General features: G+C 35.9%; 2 protein-coding genes across 13 annotated transcripts in view; both read right to left on the bottom strand.

Moving 5' to 3' along the window:
• Positions 1-24,068, bottom strand: part of abi2b (abl-interactor 2b) — a 41,937-nt gene extending 17,869 nt beyond the window's left edge. The window contains exons 1-6 of one of the 12 annotated variants that reach the window (XM_056459545.1): positions 23,736-24,061; positions 14,574-14,741; positions 11,100-11,276; positions 8,442-8,459; positions 8,233-8,330; positions 1,611-1,757 (exon numbers count right to left, since the gene is read on the bottom strand). In XM_056459545.1, coding sequence (XP_056315520.1) covers positions 1,611-1,757; positions 8,233-8,330; positions 8,442-8,459; positions 11,100-11,276; positions 14,574-14,741; positions 23,736-23,852 — 725 coding nt within the window. In that variant the 5' untranslated portion in view covers positions 23,853-24,061. Of the gene's footprint in view, positions 1-1,610; positions 1,758-8,232; positions 8,331-8,441; positions 8,460-11,099; positions 11,277-14,573; positions 14,742-23,735 lie in introns of all 12 variants that reach the window. The other 11 variants (XM_056459543.1, XM_056459550.1, XM_056459548.1 and 8 more) reach the window with 11 other exon arrangements.
• Positions 24,069-25,105: 1,037 nt separating this feature from the next.
• Positions 25,106-27,663, bottom strand: part of LOC130230035 (cytochrome P450 20A1) — a 14,651-nt gene continuing 12,093 nt past the window's right edge. Inside the window, exons 11-13 of the mRNA XM_056458974.1 lie at positions 27,589-27,653; positions 27,416-27,505; positions 25,106-25,501 (exon numbers count right to left, since the gene is read on the bottom strand). Coding sequence (XP_056314949.1) covers positions 25,351-25,501; positions 27,416-27,505; positions 27,589-27,653 — 306 coding nt within the window. The 3' untranslated portion in view covers positions 25,106-25,350. The remainder of the gene's footprint in view (positions 25,502-27,415; positions 27,506-27,588; positions 27,654-27,663) is intronic.

The raw sequence follows: 27,663 nt of genomic DNA, 5'->3' as shown, positions 1-27,663 counted from the left end.
AAACGGTTAGACAGTTTTGCTTGCATTTCTGCAGCACAAAAAAAGGTTTCAGTGGACACTCAAGGCTGGTTTATACTTCATCGAGTGATCGCTATGACCCACAGCACACGCCTAGCGTGTAGCCGTACATTTATACTTCTGCGTGCTGTTTGTGTTACTCTGCAATAACACTTCTGAAATGTTAGCTTGCAGTAGGTTATGTTCCTCTGTGTCGAGTTTCTTCGTGGGTGATTTGTTTTTTCTGAATGCTACCTTGATGTACAAGTAGCTAAAACTCGCTCATTCGGAGGCAGGAACTGGCGAACGTGCAACAACTTTACTCATAAGGTAAAAACAAAACAAAACTTTACATCTGGAGCTCCTTCAGGGGACTCGATACTTGTAAACACTCGCTTTATTAGGCTAGTGGCTTTCAGCACCGCCCACACTTGTCACCACTACCAAGCTGACCAATAACAGAGCTTGCGCTACGTGTAGTTAAATTTTTTGAGAGGTGCCACTGCGAGGGCTATGCAACCACGCGAAAGCTGCGCCGGACCATATGTGTGCACTTGATGCAGAAGTATAAATCAGCCTTCACCCAAAAGGTGACATTATTTAATTGGACTAGTCAATGTTTCTTTTTTTCTTTTCAGATTATTCATCTGTAAAAACTGACAGTAAAAAAGACAGCTCCATATTTGGCTATTTTCAAATGACCAATTTCAGATTGATTTAACAGCCTGGTCAATATCAGATGATCATTTTATAGCAAAAACTAGACATTTTTAAGTCATCTTCATTGGTCAACAATCATCTCCACTATAATAATAATCATGCTAAATTACATTCTGTATCAAAGATACAGTACATCTGTAATACTACAGACTAATATTACAATGTAATACATAACTGTTTACTTTCATGTAACTATTACTCATTTGTATCTGTGCAGACAAAGCTGAATATTTAGCATCAATTCCAGAGTACGAAAATAAGCTCTTCCTATTATCTATAAAAGTAGATGTTTTGCTTAAAACATCTGTGGAAATCATGACACACAGCATTTATTTATAACAGCATTTGCTTAAAATTTCATCACACACCCATCTGGCATGGTCATGAATTAAGGAATTGTGGGTGAGAATCTGAGAACAGGAAGAAGAGCAAGAGCAATGTGTGAATGTGATTATGTGCTCTGTTTGTCCCCTCCGAGACTCAAAATCAGAGCGCTGACAATGCAAACAGCGAAGAGATGAAGAGATACGTGCAAGAAAGACTGAAATAGAAAAAGGACGGTGAGTGAAAGAGCAGGAAAGAGCTCCTCTTTAAGTAGGCTATTGCTTGTAGAACCCAAAAAAGATCCAAGTATGGCAGAGAGAAAGCACAGGAGAAACAGAAGAGAAAGTTAGTGAGAGACTGTTACTTTGGCCCGAGAGTCACACTGCGACACACACTAAACAAACAAACACAGCTTAAAAAAACAGAACAACAGCGACAGGTAGGACAGACGGGGAAAGAACAGGAAAGGAGGATGCAGAAAAAGAGAAAATTGTGAGGGACATTTTTTTTCCCTTTCAATGTTTGTCCTGGGGATAATGTTTTTGGAGTAAGTGTGTGAGTGTGAGTACCTGTACGTGCGGGTCCTCTGATTAACGGATGCAGTTCTAGCCGGGCTCTGCAGGGGTGGTGCAGTGTTTCGTGTTGGACTCGGCACATAGTCGTTTGGGACGACAGGCGGACGCACAGGCTCAAGCGTCCGGTAAGGGGAGTGGCGCCTGCCAAGGGGGGCGGGGTTACAATATTTTAATATCCACTAAAGGGTGGAGTCAAACAGTACTGAAATTCCATACTGGGAAATATTTGGTCAGATATTGGGTCATCATCTTGTAGAGTAAACTCCTTTCAGAGCATCACAACAGCGGTGTAAAGAAAACCTCACGGGTTTTGTTCAATTGACAGTTGTTTGTAGATGTCAGGAACTGTTACCGTGGGTGGTATGAATAAAAGGTATGAGTAACGTTTTGCTTGGATATAAAAAAAATGTATTTTAATGCTTGAATTTTAACAAAATAAACATTTAAATATGTCTGTTATATATATATATATATATATATATATATATATATATATATATATATATATATATATATATATATATAAAAATGTGTTTCTTTAATATTAGGAGCAGAAGCATTCATTAAATACATCTTAGCGTAAAGTCCTTTGAAGTCAGTTATTATATATGTACAAACATATGCAATATATGCTACAAAAATCATATATAAAACAAATGTTTGTGATTTTATTTTACCAATATTTGAGCCATATTTAAAGTAGCAGTATTTTGTTCATTCTATGTTAATGACTATGCTCAGCAAATACACTCACCGGTCACTTTATTAGGTAAACCTGCTCTGTAAACTGCTCGTTAACACAAATTTATAATCAGCCAATCACATTTAGGCATGTTGACATGGTCAAGATGACAGGCTGGTTTGAGTATTTCAGAAACTGCTGATCTACTGGGATTTGCATGCACAACCATTTCTAGTGTTTACAGAGTATGGTCCAAAAATAAGAAAATATGCTTTGTTGATGCCAGAGGTCAGAGGAGAATGGTCAGACTGGTTCGAACTGATAAAAAGGCAACAGTAACTCAAATAACCACTCGTTACAACCAAGGTATGCAGATGAGCAGAAGAGTCCAACCTTGAGGCGGATGGGCTACAGCAGCAGAAGATCAGACCGGGCGTTACTCCTGTCAGATTCAAATCTCATCGACTCATTAAAATTAAGACAATAGAAGATTGGAAGTCTGATGAGTCTCGATTTATGCTATAACATTCGGATGGTAGGGTCAGAATTTGGTATCAACATATGAAACACACATGGAAGCATGGATCCATCCTGCCTTGTATCAACAGTTCAGGCTGGTGGTGGGGATGTAATGGTGTGGGGGATATTTTCTTGCCACACTTTGGGCCCATTAGTACCAATTGAGCATCGTGTCAATGCCACAGCCTACTTGAGTATTGTTGCCGACCATGTCCATTATGACCACAATGTTAACGTGCCATGTTATCCACGAATCATCTCAGACTGGTTTCTTGAACATGAGTTCACCATACTCAAATGGCCTCCACAGACACCAGAACTCAATCCAATAGAGCACCTTTGGGATGTGGTGAAACGGGAGATTTCCATTATGGATATGCAGCCGACAAATCTGCAGCAACTGCGTCATGTCAATCATGTCAATACTGACCAAAATGTCTGAGGAATATTTCCAGTACCTTGTTGAATCTATGCCATGAAGGATTAAGGCAGTTCTGAAGGCAAAAGGGGGTCCAACCCAGTACTAGTAAGGTGTACCTAATAAAGTGACCGGTAAGTGTATCTCACTTTGCATTATCACAGATTTTTGAGTGTTCTCATGGGTGAATAATGTAAGGTGGTATAGTTCTGACACAAAGGGGAATCTCTGTACTTTGCACAGTACAGTATATATCGTCATCTCATCCATCTCTAGCATGAATCTCCTATTATGTGTGGAACAGTTATTTAAAGGAGCCTGCTGTGGTGGTATTGTGTTTGGCTGTTGTGTTGCCATGTTGACAGTGAAGGGTTTGGGACCACAAACATGGGCATGAGCGGGAAGAACACAGTTGAGGTTTAACAGCAACACACATCAGCTGTAAAAACGCAATGACACAAAATAATAACAGAACACATACAACAACATGACAGTTTTGTTCTCCACAGTGACCTGCGGTGGCAGAAAGAAATACAAAGACTGAAACACACAGATCCAGATGCTTTAGTGTGTCAGTCCCTGAACGGAGAACAAGTTGTTAACTACAAAACACACGCAGTCAGAGATGTGTGTGCGAGCACGACTCTGGCTGTCAGGAACAGTGATTAGATAAGAGATGGAGAAAGAGATCAAGAGAGAATTCTCTATTCAAGCAACACATGCACAACACATTATTCAATGGGGGTCATATCATGCGGTTTTGTCATTTTTACTCCTAGACATCCATTTATAAATTTAAATCAACATTTTGGAATTGTAATACGAGGCAAACATGATTAAAATCATGCTGAAATGCTTATCAAAAGCCATTTTTTTATTTGGTTTTAATGACCAATAAGGCTTTATAGCAGCATGGATGCAGCACCACACACAAGCAAATGTTTTCAGTTAGACATAAGAGCAAAGTCCCTTTAAGGCAAGTCATTTCACTCAGCGTCCATCTTTGAAACGCCTCTCGGGCAGTATGCTCAGGCATTTTGTCTGAATGGTGAAACATCAAATACTTCAAAACTGTTTGCCAAGCTTAAGATTACATTATATATTTGGAATCACCAATAAAATTGAACAATAACTGTCTCATAAGTTTTGTTTCTAAACGGTCTACTCAAACAAAATCAGCATTTTTTCAGGTTGCCCAGGCTAATGTGTATAACCACTTGAAAGGAAAGAGATCACGACACCAACCTCATTTATGAGCATTCAAGACATTATCATTCTGAATAATGCTTTATCAGATCACGCTGGTCTTCTGAAGTAATTCACAACGTGATCTTCATGGCGAATCTCCTCCAGAAAGGACAGCGACTCTTTGTTTACAAGTTTGTGTCGGTGTTTGAGTAGTTGCTGTCAGGTGATGTGCGTTTGTCTGATTAGAAAACCAAAACACTTTTGTTTTAAAGTGTACTTTGTTCATTTAAAAGTACAGATTAAAAGCTTAATTTGAATATATTTCTTATGTCTGTGAAGAAAGTGAGTTCCAGAATTAGCTTAGATTCCAGTGCGCATTTGTTGACCGCCAAACTGTCATAAAAGCACACAGCTGATCCGGGCTTCTACCGCGAAGAAAGATCAGTCTACAGTGCATCCAGACAGTGTTCATAGTGCTTCACTTTTTCCACATTTTTTGTTATAGCCTTTTTCCCAAAATGGATTAAATGAATTTCCTCAAAATTCTCCACACAATACCCCATAATGACAATGTGAAAAAAAAGAGTTTTTGAAATTGTTGCAAATTTATTAAAAATAAAAAAGCTGAAAAAAAAAATCACATGTACATTAGTATTCACAGCATTTGCTGTGAAGCTCTAAAAATGCATCTAAAGACCGGAAGAAACAAAGTTCTCCGATCTGAGGAGACCAGACTCTTTGATTGAACTCTTTGGAGTGAATGCCAGGCATTACGTTTGAAGAAAACTGCTGTGGGGATGTTTTTCAGCAGCAGGAACTGGAAAACTAGTCAGGATAGAGGGAAAGATGAATGCAGCAATGTACAGAGACATCCTGAATGAAAACCTGCTTCAGAGTGCTCTAGACCTCAGACTGGGGCGATGGTTCATCTTGCAGCAGGACAATGACCCAAAGCACACTGCCAAAGTATCAATGGAGTGGCTTCACAACAACTCGGTGAATGTTCTTGAGTGGCCCAGCCAGAGCCCAGACCTAAATCCTACTGAACATCTCTGGAGAGATCTGAAAATGGCTGTACACCGTCGTTTCCCATCCAACCTGATAGAGCTTGAGAGGTACTGCAAAGAGGAATTGGCAAAAATACCCAAAGAGAGGTGTGCCAAGCTTGTGGTATCATATTCAAAAAGACTTGAGGCTGTAATTGCTACCAAACATGAATCAACAAAGTATTGAGCAAAGGCTGTGAATACTTATGTACAAGTGATTTTTCAGGATTTTTATTTTTAATAAATTTGCAATAATAAAAAAAAAAAAATCTTTTTTTCACATGGTCATTATGGGGTATTGTGTGTAGAATTTTGAGGAAATTAATGAATTTTATCTTTTTTGGAATAAGGCTGAAACATTAAAAAAATGTGGAAAAAGTTAAGCGCTATGAATACTTTCCGGATACACTGTATAGCGATCAATAATTGGCTCCTGTACTAGTAGGCAGGGCTTCATTTGCGATATTGACCGTTACACTTTTCCCCATTGAAAACTATATGGGAGACATGTCTTGTGTATTCTATAGTCTTTGGTAATAGTCACAATTCTGTGAGAGAAAGTGGGTAACCAACACAAAGTTAGTAGCTTTTCAACTGGTCCAACTAGGCAAACAACTTGTGAAATTAAAATGGTTTCATTAGGCCCTCAGTAAAAATTATTTTAATAATGATAAACTACAATCCATTTCAATTGCAAATTTGCAATTTAGTGCCTCTCACATTTCTGTTAAATTCTGAATGGTCATTACTGATTTCTGATTGCTCACAGTATGATTGCTCATAGATGAATAGGTGATGGAATCCGACTGCATAATGCTTGGTTGTGCTATCACTTAAGATTGCTGGAGAAAAATATATTTGGTTATGAGTTTTGAAAGTTATGGAATGTTACTGTAGAGGCTGTAATGCACCAATCTAACCAAGAACTAGCAGTGACAAATGTCAAATGTGTTATATATTCGTGTCGGCTGCATCTCAGCCAATAATCTAATGTGTGTAGGCACACCAAATGGACTACAGGCAACTGCAAACAAATATGCAAATTCTATATCTACATAACAGAATATAACTCTAAAAATATAGAAATATATCAATGGTCATAATTCATTGTTAAAAAGGGGAAACCAAAACCAGTACGGTAGATTTACAGTAAATAAATTGACAAAAGTCTGACTGCTGTTAAACACTTTCAATTAATGGTAATCGCAACTAAACATCAGCTTTTTGGAACAAGGTTTGTCTGAAATGGAAAAGATCTTAGGATACCATACACCGAAAGACTTTATTACTAATTATCTTGGAAACTATGAAGAGGTGGTAGTAAAGTTTATTTACCTTGTAAATATATTAAGTGTGGAAAGCACGAAGAGTATTACCAGATACTGGTATAAGCATGACACCCCCTCTATTGGTGATTGAATAAAAATTGTGAAGAAAATAAGCAATATGGAACAATTTACATTTATTTTGAGATATAAAAATGACTTATTTCTAAAACATTGGAAGAAATGGATTTATTACTGAAATGTTAACAACTGTTGAATGCATTGAATTTGAAACAATGTAACCCCCACCCCCATGTTGTCTTTATTTATTATTATTTTTGTATTTGTTTATTGTTTCATGTTGAATACTGCAAAATTTAATATTTTTGAATATAAAATGTTCTGTTGTAAAATCTAAAATGAAAAATTCTCAATAAAAATAAAGTAACAATAAGCATCAGCTTTAGTTTAGTGTTGAGCGTTATCGATCATCTGTGATAATATTGTAATTACTGAGATTATCAAGTATAGATCTCTGCATGGGTTTTTGCTTTTTATTAGATATGATACAGTACAATTATATAACTGTTAAATAATAAACACTGTTGTACAGTCAAACTTCAATAACACAACAACAACCCATTGAAAACCTCAATGTTGAGAAACTTAAATCACTACAAGGGAAATTCCAGTGGCAACAGCCCTGTTCATATTACAATGAATTCTTTTAATCAAGAAATGTTTGAATCCTCATGATATGACCCCCTTTACAGACTGTTCTGTTCTTTCGAATAAAATCTAGACCGCACAAACTTCTACTAAAGAAAAGATTTTGACCAACAGAAGCTAGCTACTTTTTTTCTGCAACCTCCAGTCTAAACCGCAGTGAAACCAGGTATTTTTAATTAACTACATATCTAAACTAGTATGAAATGAAAAAGGGACCCATTACGCCTCTTTTTAAAAGATGTAAAATAAATCTCTGACGTCCCTAGAGTGCGTTTGTGAAGTTTCAGCTTAAAATACCCCACAAAAAAGGTTTTAAACCTCTTTAAATTTAAATATTGTGCTCCCAGCCCTATTTTGAAAAGGGGCGGAGCTACAAATGCTTATGTATCAGCATAGTGGCAGATTCAAAAACTAGACTCATGTCCTATGCTAATGAGGGACAGATGGTCACTAATGGGCGGGGCTTTTCCCCTGTGATAACATGTACAAAGGGAGAACGTCAATCAAAGTGTTTTTATTAAGTGTGATTATAAAAAGTAGAATTAATTCATTTTAACCACTTGAAATTGGCTATATTCACACACATCTGCCACACAACTGTGTCTAAACCCTTTATAAAAGTGATTTTTGCATAATAGGTCCTCTTCACATTTGGTTAACCATCTCAAAAATATCTTACAGGTATTTCGTTATATAAAAACGTATCAATTTAATATAATCAATATCAACAAGACGGGCATCTATTCAATGTCTAAATACATTAACTTACCCAAGGGTTCCTTTGCCAGGTCCGGGAGGGCTTGGGGGTTTCTGGGTCGGGGCTGCTGTGTGTGGAGTTGTACCCGCTTTCATATTCTGAGCATTCACCTGTGGGGCAAGAGTCAAACATCACTGATCTGAATCTGAATAAATGTAAATACACAGACATTACACCACCACATACACAAAACACACAACAACCAAAGCCTGAATCCTTACCTTAAACCTTAGTAACCACTACATTCACAAATGAAAGCATTAACGGCGAGGAGAGAAAAGATACAAACCATTAGTGTGAAGAGTAAAGAAACTCACACACACACACACACATATACAAAAAGCAGCTAGTTAAAGGGGCAGTTCATCCAAAATGGAAAATTCTGTCATTATTTACTCTGACTTAATCTAAACAGGTTTGTCTTTCTTTGTTCTGTTAAACAAAAAAATACATTTTGAAGAACGCTGTAACCGTTGACTTCCACAGTTTTTGTTTTCCTACTATGGAAGTCAGTTGTCGTTACAGGTTTTCAGCTTTTTTCAAAATATCTTCATAAGTGTTCAACAGAATAAAGAAACTCAAAGATGTGTAACCACTTGACGATGAGTAAATAGTGAGCACATTTAGATTTTTCGGTGAACTATCCCTTTAAGCACAGCTGTCCAATTAATACAGAGCAAAATATGTTTCAATTAAAGGTGCAGTATGCAAGTTTGATACCCAGTGGTTGAACTAGGTATTGCATTTCTGGATCAAAACAAACGCAGGATGCCAGATTGAGGAATAAAAGGAGCGAGTTTAACGATAGAGCCTAAAGATTGATTTAAACCGTGTTCTAAATAAAAGTAACAGCACGTGATAGAAGGCATATTCGCCATATTAAAGGGAGGTTTTGTTCTTACCAACAACTCGAATTGATATATTAGAAACGGCTTCTATTTTTTACAACAGTATACACTGACAATGATCACCTTAGGTACACCTCATGTGCTTCATTCAGTGTTAAACGCTAACAATGTGAGTTTGAATGTCATTTTACATGACATTTATTGCCATACTACTGAAAGCAGACACAGACAGTTCACCTCAGATCTTGAAAAAAAAAAAACCCCATTTGCAAACCAACACATATCAGCATCTACATTTAATAATGTTTAAGAGGTGTAAGATGTAAAATTAGATTATAAACCTCGCCATTTCGTGAGTGAGAGCATATTCTGTGCTTCTGAATGGCTGTATTTAAATTTCTGTCATGTTTCGTCTTGTGCAAATTGCTCATCACTGCAAATCTCGTCATGTAGCGTGTTGTTAGGACACGGGGTTACAATGTAAGCTGCTCACCTAATGTTTACGCTCATAATATTTATATATTATTTGCCATTTAATAACCACCTCATGTGGAACTCTGAATCGGAGTCTCATTTCGGAGTCTGCTACTGTCCACCGGAGGTCGCATTTCATTCACGGACGCAAGCTTTGAGAGCCTTCATGACTTAATGAATAAAATATGCGGTTTTCCATCACGGCAACCCCGGGTCCTGAAATATAATTAGCTAAACTGGCATTGGCAAAATAACCAAAACAAAGAGTTCCGGCACAGAAAACACATTTATAAAGCAGAATATCCAACTTGTTTTTCAGATAAACAAGTAAGTTCACTTAGCATGTTTCTTAAATATCTGCAAACATATTATGGTATTTTTATGCTTTAGAAGAGTCAAAAACTTACAGCCACTTTAACTTGGAATGCTCAGTACGCAGCATAACTGTGCCTGAGCATCCAGATATACAGAATAATTTCATTATATAATCATGTCATAAATATCTTAACAAGTATACATTTAAGCATAATATGTTATGTCTTAAGTTAACGTTCATGAATCAACAAAAGGCAGGAACCACTGACTTGATTTTGACTGAATTACTTTAGCAGATTTATTATCAATTGATAATTAATACGCTAAAGACTATGAAGTGATTATTTTCACATTTGATCATTTTATTTCTGTATTACTTCCTACTTGAATGCTACCCTTTGAGTTATAATTGAACTAATGTAAATGATTTACATTTACCACCCTTTAGCTGCCAATGCTAAGGTACTTGCTCTAAGAATTATGGTATATTTATATCTTAATAAAATAAATAAATAAATAAATAAATAATTAAATAAATCTTATGATTTTTATTAGATACAAGTTTATTATGTCTTAAAACCATTTTCAATGTCACTGCACATTTTATTTGGAGAAAGGATGTGCTTTGGTGGTACAATTATATAGCGTATTAATTTAATTGAATTATCTATTAATATTATGTTTATTGTTAGTTTTTTTATGTTCGTTCATCCCAGACACTCTTGAAAATGAGATTCCAAATATCAAGAGGTTTTCTTTGTGGAAAAAACAGACAGCTGAAAGGGAAAATTGATCTTATTTGAGAATTGAAAATTTTATTGAAAATTTTGCTTATTTGAGGGAACGATAAGCGCACCAAATTTTTTAACATACTAATTATGGTAACACTTTACAACAAGTTTGTATTAGCTAATGTAATTACTAACATGAACAACACATTTATACAGTGTATATTCAACTTTATTAATGTTAGTTAATGAAAATAAAGTTGTTATGATGTTATGAATTGGTATTTTAATAATGCATTAGCAAATGTTGAACTACGATTAATAAATGCTCTACAAGTATTGTTCATTATTAGCTCATTTTAGTAAATACATTAACTAATGAAACCTTATTGTAATATGTGACCCTAATAACTAATTACATCCTAGTTAGTGCTCTTAAAAAGGCAAATGTGTATTTTCATGAATACAACAACATGAACTCATAAAAAAAGGGAGAGACTGGCTTGACGCCTACCTTTACGCCATGGCCTACGTCATCCAGCAGACTGTAGTCAACGGGCTTGCGGATGTAGCGCACAGGCCTCTCAGGGTTGGCTGGTGCGATGATCTTGTGCGTGCGAGAAGTGTTCTTATTGGTGGTGAGGATGCCAATCTCTCGCCTGGCCACCTTCTCTTTATGGATGTCCACCGTCTATAGAGGAACGAACGACGACATAAAACTTAGAAACAAATCTGTATTTTACAATCCTGCTTATATCGCAAAGTGCAAAGTAGGGCTTAATAGATTATTATAAGTTGACCACGTGGAAAAAACACGTTCTTGTTTGCAGTTTAAAAGGTAGGGCTGCACTATACTGTAAAAAACATTGCGATAATTTCAATATGATCATCATGCAATATGGATACAATTTTACCAGATTAAACAGCTCTTTGGAAAGAATTCATAATTTTACATTGACTGGGATGCTTTTGAAGGCGTCTGTATCAGCATGAAATACAATAAACAAATTCCAAGCATTAATAAATACAATAGAGCAAAGAAAAAATCCAATAAATGTTTTGGAGTTTTCGGAGTTTCTGGAGATAATTTATATTTTTGCATCGAGTGATCGCCATGACACATGGTGCAAGCCTTGTGCGTAGTTGTGCATTTATACTTCTGAGTGCTGATTGTGTTGCTCAGACTGCAATGACACTTCCGAAACACTAGGTGGCAGTAGGCTTTTATTGTCCTGTGTCGAGTTTTTTTTTTTCGCAGGTGTTTTGTGTTTTTTGAACGCTACCTTAATGTACAAGTAGCTAAAACTCGCTCATTCAGAGGCGGGAACTGGCGGAGGTGCAACAACTTTAATCATAAGGTAAGCACAAAACAAAAGTTTCCATCTGGGGCTCATTCCCGGGACTCGACACTTGTAAACACTCGCTCAATAGGACTCACAAATCTCAGCACCAACTCTCAACACTGGCCACCGCTACCAAGCCGACCAATCACAGAGCTTGCACTATGCATCAATGCGACATGTAGTTCCATTTTTTGAGAGATGCGCATCAGCGTCTGCGTCAGCCACGGCGAGGGCTATGCGACCATGCGAAGGCTGCACTGGACCATACACGTTCGCTTGACACGATACTGGAATTTAGTACCAACCCATACTGAAAAATTTTGAAAACGTCCATTTCCCACTAACATTTGAGCGCATTCTAAAACAGCGCTGATTTGCCATTGGGTTCACGTGCTCAACAGAAATCATTGTGATTGGCCGTGAAGGTCATCAGTTCACCGAACTCACCTGTTTACTGAGTGTAACCACAGATACAGTGACACTGGAGCATTTTAAGCCGCGATCCATCAACAGATTGCTCATATGTCAGCTTATAGACAAACCAACTGATCGATGTGACCTTGAAACACTCCAGTGTCACTGTGTCTGTAGTTACACTCAGTAAACAGCGATGAGATTGGTGAACTGATGACCTTAACCAATAACAGTCATTTCTGTTAAGCACGTGAACTCAATGGCTAATCAGCACTGTTTAAGAACGTGCTTAACAGCGCTCAAATGTTAACGGGAAATCAACGTTTTTTAAATTTCACTATAGATTGGTACTGAATTCCAGTATCGTGACAACACTACTTGACACAGAAGTATAAATCAGCTTTAACAGTATTCAAATACTTCTAATACCACTTTATAATCTTCATCATGCAAATTATATACATTTTTTTCTTTTCTTATAGCAACACCCATTATAATTTCTTGTGCCTAACTGGCTTAAACTTGCGTGAAATGCTCACAGAGTTACAGCCCTTAAAAACACACGCAAATGAAAACTTTCAGTTTAAGGTTAAACAAACTAACTAATCCCAAATGGACTTTGCAGATCCTGCGAAATGACTATTGCGAATTCGCACATTGTGAAATCGATGCTGAAACGATATAATGTGCAGCTCTATTTTAAAGTATATACTCAAAAATTTACTCATTCATATGTGATTGTCTTTTTTCTCATTTTATTTAAAACTTTAGTGCAAATGTTTGATTAAGAAATATATAGTAAATACTCATTAAATATAAAACAATAATAGGACCAACACCCCATTAGGGTTGGGCAGTATATCGAGTTCTGGGGATATATCGATACGATTCCCCAACGCGATGCGGGATTATCCAATCATTATGAATTAATTATCCAATTATTCATCTTTCATATCGATATGGTTTGAGGCCACACTTGCAAATTCTGCGCGAAACAGACCACTCCAAGGCAGCATGCGAGCTCCACTTGCACAAATGTGTGCATGCGCAAATGAATGATTCACTCTATAAGTCAGACAAAAGATTTGTTCAAAATGAACAAATCATTTAAGAACGACCCATCACTACATGCGACAGAGGAACATGCAGTGCCGGTGTTGTATCGAAATCTGACTCCCCGGACAAATCTGACTCCCCCTCGCGTGCGCGCGTATCAGAAACCTTTTATCGATAATTTCTTCTGCAATTGACATCAAGAACGAACATAGAAGCCTTCTCAAATTGACAAGCAGCACCTGAATGTGTTCAAAAGAGTTAAAAACGCCAAAATGGGACGAATTTATACCACATTTTGAAAGTGAAATCACCTCATATTCACTCATTATAAGTTCAGTATTTATTACACGACAGTCTCTTCTTTATATTTACGTTATAACACATTTAGCTCTGCGTTCTGGTCTGTTATTGCATATTGAATTCAATTCCGATTATATTCTAATCATTGTATTTATTTATTTATTCTGTTTAATTGATTTATTTATTTTAGCCCCTTAACTGGAAGGTGTAATTTGATTTGTGTGTGTGCCTAGTGTACAAACGGTTGGTGGTTTCAACGATTATTAAAACTATTATTATTATTATTGTTTACCAAACATTTCTTTTTCTATTTTAATATCTTGCTGTTAGCTACTTTTTCAACAAATAACAATATAAGAATGATAATTATAATGATGATAATAACAGGGAGGGAAACCCCTGTGTTTGAATTATATTTTGCTCAAAAACTGTTTAATAAAGTTATAATAAAAGCTTTGACTCTCAGGGAACCATTTATGGGAAAATACCGGATATATATATTGTTTACTGTCATTCCTCCTAAAAATACAGAGATATAATTTTTTTGCCCATATCGCCCAGCCCTACATCCCATTGGTGAAAACGTATCAGCGTAAATAATGCATTTTGTAGCACCATAAAATTAACAACAGAGCATAATATGAAACAGACTTTTTTTTCTATCTATATGATATAATATACGGTCACCAACATTTGAAGTGGATCAAAACTTTTTTTTTTTTTTAAATTGTACCAAGACAAAAATGGGTGCTGATCAATAGTTGTAGGACAACTTTTATGAAAGGGTTTGATCCGCTTCAAATGTTGACTACTGCATAGTGTCATATTGCATATCCCAAGTGCAAAGTACAAACAAAAATTCCAATGAAAAGTACCTGTGAGATGTGGTTGATGGACGACTCCATGCGGCGTAGCTGGGACGCCTGTATATCCAGCATCTGGAGCACATTGTTGGCAAGAGTGTTGATCAGATACGCAACACTGGCCAAAGACTGAGTGGTGTAGCTTTTGGTCTCTTCTAGAGCTCTGTGCTTATCTGGAGACTAGAAGGAGAGAAAGGGAGGATGAGGAAAGCGAAGGTTCATCTCAGCACAGAAGGATGGATAGAGGTGAAACAGATGATGATATTGCCTCATGGCCTAATTATCAAGTTGTCACTCTCTTTACAGAATCCAAAACACACAACAAAAGTGCATGCTTTCACTTTATAACCTAGGCTGCATCCGAAATCGCCTACTACTCAGTAGATATTGCATTTGAACAGTATGAATGGAACTTGGACGTACTACATCCGCCATTTTGTCATGATCATGTGACCTACTGGCATCAGTTACGTCGCTTAACTCCCATTCATGGATTCTCTCGTGGTGCATCATGGGATAGCATTGCATGCATCGGAATCACACTTCAGAATCTCATTAGAAGTAGTAGGTCATCAGGGTACTTCTCGCATACTGTTTTTAATTCAGACATACTACTTGGCTCGCATACTGTTTTTAGCGTATTATATAACATGGAAGTATGCGATTTTTAGATGCAGCCCCGGACTTTTAGCGATGCCTTTAAATTCAGGAATTCTGTGTTTTATACAATGCTGTGCAAAAGTCTTAGGCCCCCAGTTACATTTGTTGTTTTAGTGATGGTATAATGAAGTAATATATTACTTCTCATTCTCTTTATTAAAATACAACCAGAAAATACAGATTTTAGTTGGATTTTTGAGGTCTAATTCAGGGTATATACAGGAATCAGAGAATGAAATTTAATACCTTTTAAGGCCTTTAGGACTCTTTCCAAACATTTTAAGACCGCATCAGCGACATTTTACCTTACGGCATATTTACTAAATACTGAAAGTAAACTAATACATTATTCATATACTGAATAAAAATGCTAATTCAGGAGGTGGTGCCTACAGAACAGCAGGAATAACAATGTTTCAAATATAGCAGGATTTTATTGATTTTATTGATTCAAAGATTAAATTCAGGCAAACTTTAGCATACTGATACCAAAATGTTATCCCTTGTAAAACAGCATTTAAAACTTCTTAATATTTTTTAAGGGCCTTAAATTTATATAAATGGATTTATCAACTTTTAATACTTTAAGACCACGCGGACAGACACCCTGTAATTGTTTAAGACATATGAGAGAAAGAGTTCGAGAAAGGTGGACGGATTCATGAAAAATACTGGAGTTTCTCTCTTGGTTTGATCTGGATTTCTGCCAGAGCTGTTGTCAATATTGCCTAAATTGATGGGATTGTGAATGCGGCAAAATAGAGGTTTTAATTCGTTATGTACTTCCTACTAGAAAGCACTTAACTTGTAAGGTTTTAACAAAGAGAGTCATGAAATGGCCTTTACAGAGTCCAGACCTGAATATAATATACAGAATATATAGGCAATATTATAGGCAGTATGAGATTCACCTGAAGACAAAAAGAAAGATAAAACATTAAATCTAAGGAAGAAGTCTTAGAAATGATGAAAGATGCTTGATATTAGGGGTGTAACGGACCATGATTGATCTGTGATTCGTACAGATCACAACCAACGGTTCGGAACACATGTGGCCCGCAGATTAATACATTTTTTTTTACTGGTAGAATAATCCTAAATCTAAAATGATCACAGAGAGACCGCCTCTCGCGTCATTCAAATCACATATACGAAAGGCTTTCCTGTAAAATATAACAATGTTGGAAAAAGTTGTGGTGGGTTATTCGGGATGTGGTGGGTTTCATTAAAGATGTTTTCTGTCACTACTTGTTTAGCTTGTATTAATGCATTCAGTGTAAGCTGCACGATTAATCATTAAAAGATCAGGATCTCAACACCCACGCAACATAAACTACAAAAGATGGTGATTTTCATGTTTAATATTCCTTCGAATCACTGCATGGAAATTTTAAAATGCTAAAATCAAGAAAGAGATTCAGTCTTTAGTCTTTTGCTAGTTAATGTATGGAGTTACAGTTAAATAACACAGAAGTACTGGGATAGCAGTTTATAGTTTAGATAAAACCACTGACGTTCATAATAAAGATTAAAATCACCGCCATGTGCATTTAACTTGATGCTCAAAAATGAAAATTGCAGGCAGCAATTACATTTAACCAACCAGCCATCAAAAATATGCCACTGAATAATTCTTCAAAAATGACACATTTAGCATTGAAACATGAAGTTTTATTAGTGAATAACTGAATAATTTATTGAAAATGAGACTAAAAATAAATATGGATTTCACAAATTATTATGTTAGATTTCTACATTTACTGTTATCAGCAACAGTAATCGTAACAGTGAATTTTTCACAGTACTGAATATTTTACGGTTTATTTTTATTCAGCTGATTATTTCTTCTAACTTCTGTTTGTTAAAACCAAGTTTCTTGCAGTACTTTTTTTGTAATAAATGGAAAGCAAATTACATTTGTGATCTCCCCTTTCTGGCTGACCCGAAAAATTGTCCGATCCATGACTAAAAAAACGTTATGTGATCCGAAACGTTAGATTTGTAATCAGTTACACCACTACTTAAATAGTACAGAATTTTAGAAAAGAATCAAGCTGTAAGCTTGCTAAGACTTTTGCACCGTACTGTATTTCGATCTCATGTAGAAGCATTTGACCATTTTTGTCAATATCCCACCGCCTAGTAACAACACAGTAACACACTTAAAACATAGGTATTGATAATAAACAAGTAAATACTGAGGTTAAAGGGTGTAAAAGTACAGAATACTATTTTAAAGTTTTGGGATGATTTCAGTACAGCTGGAGGCAAATACACCAATAATAAAAAACCCTTTATATTTATTGTTTATTAAACTGCGACTTGCAGTAAACAATCTAATTCTGCCTTAAGTTTCTTATATTTATCAGACAGGAGATGTGGCAGAAAATCGATAGAAATATTATTCACGCATCAGCTGAAACAGCATAAGCTAAAAATGGATTTTGGGATTTACTAATCAATATCAGTTTGTTAAAATAAAAATATACAAGGAACAGGAAGTTCTATACATAGATACAAAAGTTAAAATTTGTATTTTTTTTTACCATACAAATACACATACCCAATCAAGATATTATTTTAAAACTTCTGACAAGAGAGGTGTGAAAGGTCGACACATTAGAACCAAAAGCTAGTGTTCAGTTCCATTCTTGTACAGTCAATGTAAAGCTTTTTTTAATCTTTTTTTTTTTAACACCACATTGTGTGACCCATCAAGTCACAAAAGACTGACACTTAGTTGATACAAGTGGTCAAGTGCACAGACTTCAGATACGGCTACTAGGACAAGCCCACATACCCACACAATATTGCACAACCCTTCAAGATTAATTTCCCATATAAGAATGAATAGACTTTGCAGTGACCAATCAGAAAAGCCATCAGTCATTCCCTGTCGGGGTAACCATGGTGATGCCATCAAGTATAGGGGGTGGACCACTGATGAATGGTACAGTGAATGAGGATAACAGGGGAGGTGGGTTATCTGAGAGAAATACGCCCAATTGCATGTTAGTCACTCCACACCATACCACACCAAAAATATACATCTCTACATATTCTAGCCTTTTCTGTAAAGCCGCTTTAAAACGATATTGATTATGAAATGCACTATACAAATAAACTTGGAATCCATCTATGAAAACCAAAAGAAGACAGTATGCAGAGTGTTTGAGACACTCTTTTGCAGATATTGGGTTATATCATAATTGTATCCAATATGGCTTGTGCACAGTAATTCGAATCTTCAATATTCATACGACAGTAAAGAAAGGCCTCACAACACATGCAACCAGCAATTGCGCTTTTGTGCCAATTTAATAATGCCATTACTGGCCTGAAATGCAGAAAAAATTTTATTATTGATATCCATGTTTATACAACAGTTCTGTCTGGTTTTGAATCTGATTGGCTAATAGTCGTGCGATATTATGCAAATAACAACGCTTGTCCAGCCTCTTAACTCTTCACCCTTGTGCATATTCCGCCCACATACAGTGGTTTCAGTTTGACAAATCTTGGACAACATAATGTACTTCAAAGGTTTTTTAGTCGAGAATGTAGTTGGTTAGATTGCAACTATGCAGTTTATTTATAAGGATAGTGCCTATTTTAAAATATTTATAATTTCTGAGAGACAGCGCATCGGCGGCCATTAGCCTGTCTTTGAGCAAAGACGGTTGACGATGTTCATCCACAAGATGATGACAGAGACCCCATAATAAGCCCTAAGAGAAAACCAGCATAATTTCAAACTACAGCTGATCAAATCATAATTAAACATGACTTTCTAAGTCAATCTCTCTCTTCTGTATGTTGTAGTGCTGTATTTATACCATAGCAATATTGTGATCTCCTGATTGAAATAGTGTGATACTGGGAAATCTCTGTAGACTGATGGCATTTCATGCCGTTCAGCCTTATAATCTTAAAATGTGAGCAAAATGGCCAGTTTTCTCATCACTTAAGACATTAGGCTAGAGAATCATTCAAATACTAGCCCTAAAGTGACGTTGTTGAATTAGCAATGGTTTCTGCTGTTCTGACCATCAGCTGCAGATGTGAATGAATTGCGGTAGTAGTTCCTCTTACAAAACGGTTTTTATACTCTCAGTTTTTGATTTTCTTTTTTTATACACACAATTATGCAGTCAAACTGTTGTATAAATGCAATATCACAGTCGTAGTAGTGCTATGTGGCTGTATATAGTCACTGGTGGGACACAAATGCCTCCCACCAGTGCCGATATACAGCCACATTGCTACTCATGTGATTTTGTTCATATATATATGCATGCATGTAGTAGAGCTGCAGGATATTGGAAAAAAAATTAAAAATTCTACGATATAAATATAATTTCACCAGATGACTCTTTGTCTCTATGAGTCATTACTTTAGATTGACTGGGATAATTTTGTAGGGGAGTGAAATGTACAGTAAATATATTTTTATGTAATTTATTACACATATAATACACAAACTACAGTCATAAACACAATGGAGCACATATTAAAGTGAAACAAACCATGCTTTGTGGTTTTCTGGAGAAAGTAACAATGTTCAGGTACAGAAATTGAATAATCAAATGTAAAATCTTTATCATATAAATGATTCAGTAAAACTAATCTTTATTAAACTTTTTATGCACTACCAAAATGCTTTAAACTCTCTTAAAACGCTCACATGGTCATGGGCCTTAAAAACACATGCAGATGATATAACTTTCTCGTCTTAAACCTTATGGTCAAATTCTACAGTCTCGCCACAATCTCAAGTGTTTCGAGGTGATCTATAATCCAAACTCTACATTGCATATGTTTCAATGTGACTATTGCGAACGCACGCATTGCAATATCGATGCTCAAACCATATACTGTGCTGCCCTAGTATGTACCCTGAGCTCTTGAAAATCATAAACCTTGCACACACCTGGTGAGTAAAGCTCTTTCTGATTCTGATAAAAGATTTTATTATTTAATGAAAGGAATTTGTGAGCTTCAACTCAGATTTTCAAGCAATAACAGATAAAGCTAGGCCGATAAACGATATCATATCGAATCGCGATAAAATTTGTGTCAATAACGATGATAAGCTCTGGACTTTTTTACTCCATATTGATCTAAAAGCCAATCACACAGCAGAAATGTGCAACAATTGGAATCTAAAAGCAGGTTGATATTAGAGATTTTCGACCTTCAAAAATTGATCAGTCGAAAATATGTTATACCATTTAATGGACCCTCTAATTTTAGTGGCTTCAGTCATTAGCTACGTTTCCATCCGCCTTTTTTTTGGATATACGCATTAAAAAAATATATAATTTGAAAAAATGCAAAAAAAAAAATTATAAATAAATATAAATAAATAAAAATCAGTTGATAGTAATGCCAGGATGCGCATAAATTTTGAACATGCTCATAAAAAACATATGCGCATAACTGAGTAGGATACACTTTTTATTCGATAAGAAAAGATGTTTATCGAGATTGCATTTTTAGCATATCGCCAAGCCCTAAGAGAAACTTTCAGAAATACTGGGTTATTCTCTAAACTAAAACCAGACCATAGACCACATGCAAGCAGGCCTCATATCAAGCCAAGCTACATGCTGTCATGGAAAGAAATCTAAGCTCGGTCACATGCAGCTATTTATGGTATTTCTGAAGCTGCTGTGCCAAAGCTACGAAGTGAGAAAATAAAATGATTTCTCACAACCTACAGCCTTTCTTTACAAATGACATAACGAAATGCCTTCAGAGAGCCTCACTGTGTGCTCTGTGTGATTCCCAGAGGCCTGATTCAGGTACGATATGAACCGAAACCTCCTTGGTAAAAAATAAAAAATAAAAAAAAAACACAAATCTGTTTAAGATCTTGAGAACTGTCAGCTCTGACCCTTAGGTTTTTGCGCATTAACAGGCCAGTAAAAGCTTGACTCAAGTATGCAATATTTATCAGGAACACATCACGACTCAAAAGTACTGGAATCAGCATTCGCAGAGAACAAACTCATATCCAGTGACATCCAGCCACTGATCTGCTCCGGCCCATGTGACACGCTCTGTATTTTTGGAGCAATAAATGTCAGACTTTGATTTCTGATGTTCTATTTCTGAGGGATGACAAATACTAAACAGAGAAGTGCAGATCCTCACACACCCACTTCTGTGGATCCCCAAGAATGCTGAAAATAACACGAATTAAGTCACTCATTTTCTTTCCAGAAGCATTTATCGGTTTCCAGATGAATCATCAAACTCGTGCTAGCAGGGTAAATTGAATTCATATACAATAAGCATGGGCTGGTATATGATTCTGATGTTATGATAATCTTGGATAAAAATGTCAGTTTCACGTTATTGTGACTACTGCTCTAAAATATAGTCTTTTTAAATGTCTGGGTAAATATAAAAAAAAATGTCAGGCTAAATAATTAAAATAAATCATTGACTTCTGCCGTCTTCATTTGTTTCAAAGATGGTTTGTTGTCCTAAAAAAATAAATAAATAAATAAAAAACGTTAAAAAAAATTTCTTAAACATACCTTAAGAATGGTATTACAGAAAATTTTGGCGATTTTAAAATCTTGACTTTTCCAAACCGCAGTATATCTAAAATGGTTATCATCTCATGCCTAATACAATAGTTCTCAGAACTACAGATTAACTAACCATGTTCCGTACACTTTTCGCAATTCAGCGCACTCAAACGACCACTCCTCCATCATTGAAAGCCAGACAAGCATGTTTGTGTGATCATTCTCTGGTTGAATACCGACTGCCCAATCCAAATTTTGATTGATGTCTTTTGGACCAGTAGTTTTTGAGAAAAGACCGCCTTCGCATGTGTATAGAAAATGATAGGTATTAACGCTGTTCTGTCCAGGATTAAAATAGTGTTCCCTACAGGGCGCAAAACTACATTTCACCAGCAAAAATCGACATTGTTTTAAGTCTTATTAAAAACCATCATTAGAATATACTATTATTGTTTTTAACTTGAAGTTAATGTTATATTTAATAACTTTTTATAAAGTGTGAAATGATATAACTTTACAATCATTTAATTTTTAAATCCTTTTTTTTTTTATTACAGCATGACAATTTAAAATATTAAAACATTAAATTCATGCAAATTAACGCTAACTTAACTGACCTTTTTTTGAATATAAACATCATCACTGCACAAAGATTATCCAAACAGCGTTTGCAGCCCGTCTCTCGGGCTCTCTGGCGGAGAGTTGCACCATGTGATCATCACCCACCACTGACGTTTAAATATCCCCATTTCAAAGCATTTATTCAACAAAAGATGATTTAACAATTTGTAATAACATAGTATTCATTTCATGAAGACTGTAATTCAGTGCGATGCATAAATTAAATGCAAATGTATATTGTCTTTGCTCTAAATGTCTCCCTCCCAAAACGACACTCGCACCTTTAGCTTGCCCACTGTCTACTTTCAAGCGCTTTAGGTGGACGTAAAAAAACTTACTGAATTTTCTCTAAAACACATGGTAAGAGGGTCTCTGTTGTGATCGAAGGTGAAGGAGTGGTAAATAAAGATTATACAGATATATAGCTTGTCTCTGACCCGCAAGTATTTATTCAGAGATTGGCGATAAAATGTAATCTGTATGGAACATTGTTAAGTACGGAACATGGTTAGTCTACGTTATTTAATTTGTTTATCACAGCATGACTATATAGACAAACATACATTACAAACTAGTTATTGTAGCAATTCAGCCTAAACTATAATGTATGTATAAAAAGACATCGAAGTTAAAGTAAACTGCATCAATTTATCGCGATAGTAACGTAACGTTACCAAAAAAAAAAAATCGAACTGAAATCTAGTACTCCCCTCTAACATATCATCATACACACCATAGACCATATAGACTATATCTATAGACCATAAACAACCCTAAACAACACTCTAATAATAAAAAGCGGGTAAAACTACATATTTAAAGGAACATTTGCAATAAAAACAGCACATTTATGTAGTAAAAACACTGCACATAAGCTTTCAGCATTTAGCAGCGAAGCTAACTTCAAAAACACAACACAAATGTCTTTGGACAGTTGGACAGTTACCCATCAATACACCGCTTTAAATAATATAATTGTTAATAATTAATAATCACAGAAGTGGTACATTTGCAATAAATGTAAAGGTAAAGTAAATAAACCGTTTCGTGTGATACATTTGAGGTTTACACATTGGTTTCGCTTCGATTAGCGCGTTAGCTTATTAGCTCAGCGTTTGAGGCCCGATTTCTGTACAAACATAGCGAACATGCCTCCCAAACCCCTAAATAATTATGTTAGATGATGCCTTCGAGCAATATAAATCATAATGAATTGAATGCGGCATCGACATGTGGTGAATTTAGTCCGTTTCGTTTCACCGTAACTCGAAAACACAAGCTGTCGGATCATTCATCTCTCTTGACATTTTTTTGCGCGTATCTCGAATATTTGTTCGGCGTTTAGTATTGTCACCTGTATGTAGTTGCTCTCGCAGTATTCGGCGACTCTCTCTAGGTTGGCGTAGCTGTCCAGCAAAGCTCCTCGACCAGCAGGAATCTCCTCTTCCAGCAGCATCTGCAGCTCCGCCATCTTCACATCTTACTGATGCATGCAGGAGGAAAACACCACCATCACACTCCCTCTCCCTCACTGATGCATGCAGGAGGAAAACACCACCACACTACCCCTCTCTCTCTCTCTCTTTTACACACACACACTCAAAAAGCTTTCCTCCTCCCCTATATGTTTCGTTCTATTCCTCTCACTGTCCCCCTTTTTCTGTAATTTTGTGGATCGTTATGATGCTCTAAACATGAAAATATAATGGTTTAGACCAAATCATCTGGCAACATTATTTATAGATAAATGAGCAGATAGGTTGATAAATGTATGAACAAAATAACTTACTGACATATAAATGGATGGACAGACATACAGGCACAATAGATAGAAAAATTCACTGACAGAGGATGGATGGATAAAATTATAAAATTAGGCAAGATAAATAGATGGGCAAATAGATAATATTAGGCAAATAGACTGACAGATGGATGAATAGAATTAGACTAGATAGATAGATAGATAGATAGATAGATAGATAGATAGATAGATAGATAGATAGATAGATAGATAGATAGATAGATAGATAGATAGATAGATTGAATTAGGCAAGACGGACAAATAGGTAAATGAATAGATTGACAAATAGATAAGCGAATAGATGGACAAATAGATAAAACTTAGATAGATGGATGGATGGATGGATGGATGGATGGATGGATAGACTGAATTAGGCAAGACGGACAAATAAGTAAATGAATAGATGGACAAATAGATAAAACTTAGATAGATAGATAGATAGATAGATAGATAGATAGATAGATAGATAGATAGATAGATAGATAGATAGATAGATAGATAGATAGATAGATAGATAGATAGATAGATAGATAGATAGATAAAATTAAGAAATATAAATGGATAGACAAATGGATGGATGGATGGATAGATTTAGCTAAGATAAATAGGACAAATGGATGGATAGATAAAATTAGACTAGATAGATAGATAGACAGACAGACAGACAGACAGACAGACTTAGGAAAGATAAATAGATGGACAAATTGATAAACAGATGGATGGATCTATGGAATTAGGCTAAATAAATAGTACAAATAGATGGATGGATGGATGGATGGATAGATAGATAAACGGTTAGACAAATGAACAGACCATCAGATAAATGGATAGACACTTAAAAGATCCATCGAGAGATGATGAATGAATAGATGGATAGTGAGACAAACATGCATAATAGCTAGACTGACAGACAGGCATAAACGGACAGAAGCACACTTCTTTTTTATTAGTATAGAAAATTGCAATTAAACACTGATCATTTCTGGAATGTTGTTGTCCGACGCATTTCAAAAGAATGAAGCTCTAAAAACTGTGGCGAATAGTGTTAATAACCTGGACATTGCTTTGATCTTATAAATTGCTGTACCACACTGCATGTAAACCATGTGATTATTCATGTGTAATTCCCATCCTCCAGAGGGCGCTGTTTCAGGGATGTGAGAGTGGTTCAGTTTCTCTTGCTGACCGTGATCCAGGTGTCATCTTTAGGTGTGGTCACCAGCTCATACCGGGCCTCAACCACCTGTCCGTCCACCCTGTGCATTCTCAACCTGCGCACCAGTGTGCTGAGCAGCACTGTGGCCACTGTGTATGCAAATCTACACAGAGGAAGAGAACAGCCAGAAAGAAAACACTGCTGAAATGTAGTTTCTCATGATTCAACCCTATAATAAATATAGTGTTCAGTATAAATAAGTACACCCCCCCTTGCAGGTCTCTAAATTGATCATTTCTATGGGATGCTATGCATTGAGGTAAAGTTGGTTTAATATTTCACATTCTTTCATTTAATTGTCCCTCTATTTTTTACCACGCTACTTTGAATATTGGGTCTGAAATCACATGCAAGTATGTCTTCAAAACAACATAAGCACCATTTAATTGACATTTAATTGACGTTATTTAATTCATTTGAATTTAAATGTATTATCTGCAGTGGTGGAAAGAGTACTGAAAAATCATACTTAGGTAAAAGTACCATTACTTGCCTAAAGAATTAGTGCAAGTAGAGTAAAAGTACCTGTTGTAAATATTACTCAAAGTATGAGAAAAAAGTAGCCCTTTTAAAAGTACTCAAGAGTAGTGAATAGTGAGTATTACGCTGTAAAAAGCTGATGCATTTACATGTAATTTGTGGATGTGTGTAAACGTAACATTCTGTAGTGCATTTAGTTATTGCCCAGCAGGCACACAACATCATAAGACGTTAATATTAGGTTCGATTCAGTTTGTAATGTCAGGTGACCAAAATTCAATGTTTAGCCAGCGTCTAAGGATGTTATTTTGATGTCCAATAATGACATCGCATGAAGTTGATATTTGGTTAATTTTAGGTTGTGTTAGAAAGTGACCAAAATCTAACGTCAAGCCAACATCTTAAACCAACGTTACATTGACATCAAATACTGAGATTTATTCGTCAGGTACGACAACCAAAATCGAATGTCTGATAGACGCCATATTGGTAACCTCACAACATCAAGCTGTAACAGCATTAGACGTTAATATTTGGTTAATTTTTAGGTTGGATGTTGGACATTGACGTCGGACTGACGTTGCGTTCTGACGTTAACCCGATTTTCATTTCCAACCAAATGCAATGTCCCCACGACGTTGGGGTACAACTTCAATCTGACATCATGTTGACGTCTTGTGCCTGCTGGGTGTTTAAGGCCATTTCGGTCATCACACAGTAAACATCCGTCATCTTCTCATCAGTGACATGCATCTAAACAGTCTCTGGGTCAATGAGTGTAAAGATTTTGGACATCTTCTTAGACACTTTTAATGCTTCCAAACAGTTTGCTGCAATTATAAATTGTCTATGTCTTGAGGTAGTTCATTATGAGGTGATTTACCTCTTTACTTCTATGTGCGATTTGATTGGACAGGAATCACAGGACTGATTTTATAATCCCCATAGACAGGAAAAAATAAAATAGAGACTGCAGGTTGAAGGAAAGTAGTGGAGTTAAAGTACCGATACTGCACTAAAAATGTACTCAAGGGAAAGTTTTTAAAACTACTTGGTAAAGTACAATGTCTGAGAAAAACTACTCAATTACAGTAATTTGAGTATTTGTAATTTGTTACTTTACACCACTGATTATTTGTCTGTTATTAAAGACGTTAGGTGACCACACTATTATTTTTTAAAATAAAGGTTTAATAAAACTGTTTTGTTTAAATGCAGCAAATTATATTGTCTGAATTCACTGAAAAATGGATAAAAATATTCATTTTTAAAAGTGGGTGTACTCATTTATGCTGTGCACTGTACATTTTTTCCACAGCAGAAAAACAGAAAGCGATATTTAGCAGAATGTTCTTCTGTTTATAGAATTATTCCAACAAGGGGGTGTTCAGCACATCACTGTTTAATAAGAGTTATTTATGTGGCTTATAGTAATTTTTTGAGTTTCCCAAAAACTTGTTTATCATTATTTTTACTAATATTATTTGTCATATTCTTGATGGTTCATTTTTTACTTCTTGGAGTTCTCTCCTCGTACCTTAATTCAGGGCAGGCCTGACTTCCTGAAAACCCAAGCAGCGAGAAGCTCTTCATTACTGACTCTTCAGCAAATCTGTCAGGATTAAACCTGCATGAAAAACACAATGGTGAAATCGGCAGCAAACCACAGCAACTCTGATACACAACAAGCATTCACAAACACACCCCTACCTGTATGGAAGTGACCAAGTATCTGCATCCTGAAGGACGACACCAAGGGCGTAGATAACCAGTGTCTACAAATAT

Source organism: Danio aesculapii, chromosome 6, assembly GCF_903798145.1.
Source record: "Danio aesculapii chromosome 6, fDanAes4.1, whole genome shotgun sequence".
In the NCBI taxonomy this organism is placed as follows: domain Eukaryota; kingdom Metazoa; phylum Chordata; class Actinopteri; order Cypriniformes; family Danionidae; genus Danio; species Danio aesculapii.
This window is presented reverse-complemented; position numbering and strand designations above follow the sequence as displayed.